Source organism: Oncorhynchus tshawytscha, unplaced genomic scaffold (genome assembly GCF_018296145.1).
Source record: "Oncorhynchus tshawytscha isolate Ot180627B unplaced genomic scaffold, Otsh_v2.0 Un_contig_4862_pilon_pilon, whole genome shotgun sequence".
NCBI classification, from domain to species: domain Eukaryota; kingdom Metazoa; phylum Chordata; class Actinopteri; order Salmoniformes; family Salmonidae; genus Oncorhynchus; species Oncorhynchus tshawytscha.
In genome coordinates this window covers 213,338-219,228 of record NW_024609599.1, presented here as the reverse complement: position 1 = coordinate 219,228, position 5,891 = coordinate 213,338, and the positions used below count along the sequence as shown (strand labels likewise).

The window sequence follows — 5,891 nt, the reverse complement described above, 5'->3', positions numbered from 1 at the left end:
CCCTATCCCTAACCCTAACCCTGAGCCTGTTCTTAAACTGAAACCTAACCCTAACCATAATCCTAACTCTGACCCCGACCCTGTTTCTAACCATAACCCTGACTCAAACCCTGACCCTGTTCCTAACCATAACCCTGACTCAAACCCTGACCCTGTTCCCAACCATAACCCTGACTCAAACCCTGACCCTGTTCCTAACCATAACCCTGACTCAAACCCTGACCCTGTTCCTAACCCTAACCCTGACTCAAACCCTGACCCTGTTCCTAACCATAACCCTGACTCATACCCTGACGCTGTTCCTAACCATAACCATAACCCTGACGCTGTTCCTAACCATAACCATAACCCTGACTCAAACCCTGACCCTGTTCCTAACCCTAACCCTGACCCTGTTCCTAACCATAACCCTGACTCAAACCCTGACCCTGTTCCTAACCATAACCCCGACTCAAACCCTGACCCTGTTCCTAACATAACCCTGACTCAAACCCTGACCCTGTTCCTAACCATAACCCTGACTCAAACCCTGACCCTGTTCCTAACCCTGACTCTAACCCAACCCTAACCCTGACTCCAACCCAACCCTAACCCTGACTCTAACCCAACCCTAACCCTGACTCTAACCCAACCCAACCCTAACCCTAACCCAACCCTAACTCCAACCCAACCCTAACCCTGACTAACCCAACCCTAACCCTGACTGACCAAACCCTAACCCTGACCCTAACCTAACCCTGACTCTAACCCTGACCCAAACCTAACCTGACTATGACCCTAACTTGACCCTAACCCTGACCCTAACCTAACCCTGACTCTGACCCTCACCTGACCCTAACCCTGACCCTAACCTTGACCCTAACCTAACCCTGACTTTGACCCTGACCCTAAGCCTGACTCTAACCCAACCCAACCCTAAATTGCAGACTTACTTGTTTCCTAATGGTCCGCTCTTTGTAGCCGTGATTTATTTTTACTGAGCCTCCGTCTCTGACACTGGCACCTCTACTTCAGTCTGGGCCTCCGTCTCTGACACTGGCACCTCTACATCAGTCTGGGCCTCCGTCTCTGACACTGGCACCTCTACATCAGTCTGGGCCTCCGTCTCTGACACTGGCACCTCTACTTCAGTCTGGGCCTCCGTCTGACACTGGCACCTCTACTTCAGTCTGAGCCTCCGTCTCTGACACTGGCACCTCTACTTCAGACTGGGCCTCCGTCTCTGACACTGGCACCTCTACTTCAGTCTGGGCCTCCGTCTCTGACACTGGCACCTCTACTTCAGTCTGGGCCTCCGTCTGACACTGGCACCTCTACTTCAGTCTGGGCCTCCGTCTCTGACACTGGCACCTCTACTTCAGTCTGGGCCTCCGTCTGACACTGGCACCTCTACTTCAGTCTGGGTCTCTGTCTGACACTGGCACCTCTACTTCAGTCTGGGCCTCCGTCTCTGACACTGGCACCTCTACTTCAGTCTGGGCCTCCGTCTGACACTGGCACCTCTACTTCAGTCTGGGCCTCCGTCTGACACTGGCACCTCTACTTCAGTCTGGGCCTCCGTCTCTGACACTGGCACCTCTACTTCAGTCTGGGCCTCCGTCTGACACTGGCACCTCTACTTCAGTCTGGGCAAAGTGGTTTTCTTAGCCTATTTTTGGTTGTGCCGTTGTATTTCATGGTACGGCGTTGTATATTCCCACCAGATGTAAACGGCTGATGTTGACCACATGGTTCATTAGGGGTGCTTTGAAATGCAAATAGTCAAAGTCATGGACGAGCACTGATGCTGAGAACAATTAGTATTTATCAAATCAAATGGATGTATATAGCCCTTCTTACATCAGCTGATATCTCAAAGTGCTGTACAGAAACCCAGCCTAAAACCCCACACAGCAAGCAATGCAGGTGTAGAAGCATGGTGGCTAGGAAAAACTCCCTAGAAAGGCCAAAACCTAGGAAGAAACCTAGAGAGGAACCAGGCTATGAGGGGTGGCCAGTCCTCTTCTGGCTGTGCCGGGTGGAGATTATAACAGAACATGGCCAAGATGTTCAAATGTTCATAAATGCTAAGATAGACATCAGGGATTGTAACATTCTCTGCTTCACGGAAACATATGTTGTTGGAATCGGTTCAGCCACTGGGCTTCTCCATGCATCGTGCCGACAGAGATGAACACCTGTCTGGCAAGAAGAACGGTTTGGGTGTATTCTTTATGATTAACGACTCATTGTGTAATCATAACAACATTCAGGAACTCAAGTACTTCTGCTCACCCAAATTCCTTACAATCAAATGCTGGCCATTTTACCTACCAAGAGAATTCTCTTCCGTTATAGTCACAGCTGATTCCCCCTCAAGCAGCCAGCAAGGCGGACAATACGGAACTTCACTGGACTGGAAACTGGAAACCAGATATCCTGAGGCTGCATTAGCTGTAGCTGGGGATTTTAACAAAGCAAATATGAGAACAAGTCTACCTAAATTCCTCCAACATATTGATTATGCAACATGCAAGGGCAAAACTTCCGCGATGCTTACAAAGCCCTCCCCCGCCTCCCTTCAGCAAAACCGACCACGACGCCATCTTGCTCCTATCGTCCTATAGGTAGAAACTCAAACAGGGTGTACCAGTGACGAGAACCATTCAACATTGGAAGCCAATGGAAGCCACGCTTCAAGATTGTTTTGATCACACGGACTGGAATATTTTCCGCTCAGCCGCAGAGAACAACATCGACCTATATGCTGACATTTATAAAGAAGTGCATTGGAGATGTTGTACCCACTGTGACTATTAAAACCTACCCTAACCAGAAACCGTGGATGGAAGGCGGCATTCGCACAAAACTGAAAGCGTGATCCACCTTATTTAACTATGGAAAGAGATCTGGAAATATGACTGAATATAAACAGTGTAGGTACTCCCTCCACAAGGCAATCAAACAAGTGAAATGCCAGTACAGCAACAAGGTGGATTCACAATTCAATGGCTCAGACACGAGAAGTATGTGGTAGGGTCTACAGGAAATCACGGACTACAAAAAGAAAACCAGCCACGTCACGGAAACCGACGTCACGCTTCAAGACAAACTAAACAACTTATTTGCCCGCTTTGAGGATAATACAGTGCCACAATCCCGGTCCGCTAACAAGGACTGCGTCCCCACCCCTTTCCTTCCCCATGGCTGACGTGAGTAAAACATTTAAATGTGTTTACCCTCACAAGGCTGCTGTCCCAGATGGCATCCCTAGCCGCGTCCTCAGAGCATGTGTGGCTGGTGTGTTTACGGTGCGTTTACAGACATTTTCAATCGCTCCCTATCCCAGTCTATTGTCCCTACATGCTTCAAGATGGCTACCATTTGTACCTGTACCCACAAAGGCAAAGATAACTGAACTAAATGACTACCGCCCCGGCATTCAATTCTGTCATCGATAAACACTTATCCGACCATCACCCCTGGTGAGACAAAACAGTGACTCGTCCGTGAAGAGCACTTTTTTGCCAGTCCTGTCTGGTCCAGCGATGGTGGGTTTGTGCCCATAGGCGACGTTGTTGCCGGTGATGTCTGGTGAGGACCTGACTTACAACAGTCCTACAATCCCTCAGTCCAGCCTCTCTTTGCCTATTGCAGACAGTCTGAGCACTGATGGAGGGATTGTACATTCCTGGTGTAACTCGGGCAGTTGTTGTTGCCATCTTGTACCTGTCCCGCAGGTGTGATGTTTGGATGTACCAATCCTGTACAGGTGTTGTTAAACGTGGTCTGCCACTGCAAGGACGATCATCTGTCCGTCCTGTCTCCCTGTAGCGCCGTATTAGGTGTGTCACAGTGTGGACATTGCAATTTATTGCCCTGGCCACATCTGCAGTCCTCATGCCTCCTTGCAGCATGCCTAAGGCACGTTCATGCAGATGAGCAGGGACCCCGGGCATCTTTCTTTTGGTGTTTTTCAGAGTCAGTAGAAAGGCCTCCTAAGTGTCCTAAGTTTTCATAAATGTGACGTTAATTGCCAACCATCTGTAAGCTGTTAGTGTCTTAACGACCGTTCCACAGGTGCATGTTCATTAATTGTTTATGGTTAATTGAAAAAGCATGGAAACAGTGTTTAAACCCTTTACAATGAAGATCTGTGAAGTTATTTGGAGTTTACACTAGTAGTATTTTTTAGAATAGCTTCTAATATTAATAAAATGAGCTCCCAGGTGTTTGATGACATGCCTATCAAGGGTATGCGGTACCTGTCCCATTCTACTGACTCTCTGTCCTCTCTCTCTATGTCCTCTCTCTCTGTTTCCTCTCTCCAGTCACCAGGTGTTTGATGACATGCCTATCAAGGGTCTGCGGTACCTGTCCCATTCTACTGACTCTCTGTGCAAGACCAACCTGGTCAATGAATCTACAGAGTCACTCACAGACGAAGGTTCGTAGGTTACTAATCTCTCTCAACAGCTATGGATAGAATGACTAACATGCTTTGTGTCTTTAAATGCATTTCAAATGGCACACTATTTCCTGTTTAGTTCCCTACTTTAGACCAGACCACTACTGTAGACCAGACCAGAACACTACTATAGACCAGAACACTACTAAATCAAATTTATTTATATAGCCCTTCGTACATCAGCTGATATCTCAAAGTGCTGTACAGAAACCCAGCCTAAAACCCCAAACAGCAAGCAATGCAGGTGTAGAAGCACGGTGGCTAGGAAAAACTCCCTAGAAAGGCCAAAACCTAGGAAGAAACCAGACTCTGAGGGGTGGCCAGTCCTCTTCTGGCTGTGCCGGGTGGAGATTATAGCAGAGCATGGCCAAGATGTTCAAATGTTCATAAATGACCAGCATGGTCGTATAATAATAAGGCAGAACAGTTGAAACTGGAGCAGCAGCACGGTCAGGTGGACAGCAAGGATTCATCATGTCAGGTAGTCCTGGGGCATGGTCCTAGGGCTCAGGTCCTCCGAGAGAGAGAGAGAGAGAGAGAGAGAGAGAGAGACGACACCTTGCCCTGATTAAAGAGAGTGGTTCGTGAGAGAGAGAGAGAGAGAGAGTTTCTGGTTAGAGAGAGAGAATTAGAGAACACTTAGATTCACACAGGACACCGAATAGGACAGGAGAGGTACTCCAGATATAACAAACTGACCCTAGCCCCCCGACACATTAACTACTGCAGCATAAATACTGGAGGCTGAGACAGGAGGGGTCAGGAGACACTGTGGCCCCATCCGAGGACACCCCCAGACAGGGCCAAACAGGAAGGATATAACCCCACCCACTTTGCCAAAGCACAGCCCCCACACCACTAGAGGGATAGACCAGAACACTACTATAGGACTGAACACTACTATAGACCAGACCAGAACACTACTATAGACCAGACCAGAACACTACTATAGGAGAACACTCCTATAGACCAGACCAGAACACTCCTATAGACCAGAACAACACTCCTATAGACCAGACCAGAACACTCCTATAGACCAGAACACTACTATAGACCAGACCACTACTATAGACCAGACCACTACTATAGACCAGACCAGAACACTACTATAGACCAGACCACGACTATAGACCAGACCACTACTATAGACCAGATCAGAACACTACTATAGACCAGAACACTACTATAGACCAGAACACTACTATAGACCAGAACACTACTATAGACCAGAACAGAACCAGAACACTACTATAGACCAGACCACTACTATAGACCAGACCAGAACACTACTAAAGACCAGAACACTACTATAGACCAGACCAGAACACTACTATAGACCAGAACACTACTATAGACCAGACCAGAACACTACTATAGACCAGACCAGACCAGACCAGAACACTACTATAGACCAGACCACTACTATAGACCAGACCAGACCACT

General features: G+C 48.0%; 1 protein-coding gene across 1 annotated transcript in view; it reads left to right on the top strand.

The window, feature by feature from the left end:
* LOC121845242 (A-kinase anchor protein 13-like) overlaps positions 1 to 5,891 on the top strand; it is a 46,083-nt gene that overhangs the window by 58 nt on the left and 40,134 nt on the right. Inside the window, 1 exon segment of the mRNA XM_042316155.1 lies at positions 4,311 to 4,426. Within this exon segment, the coding sequence (XP_042172089.1) occupies positions 4,330 to 4,426 (97 nt within the window). The 5' untranslated portion in view covers positions 4,311 to 4,329.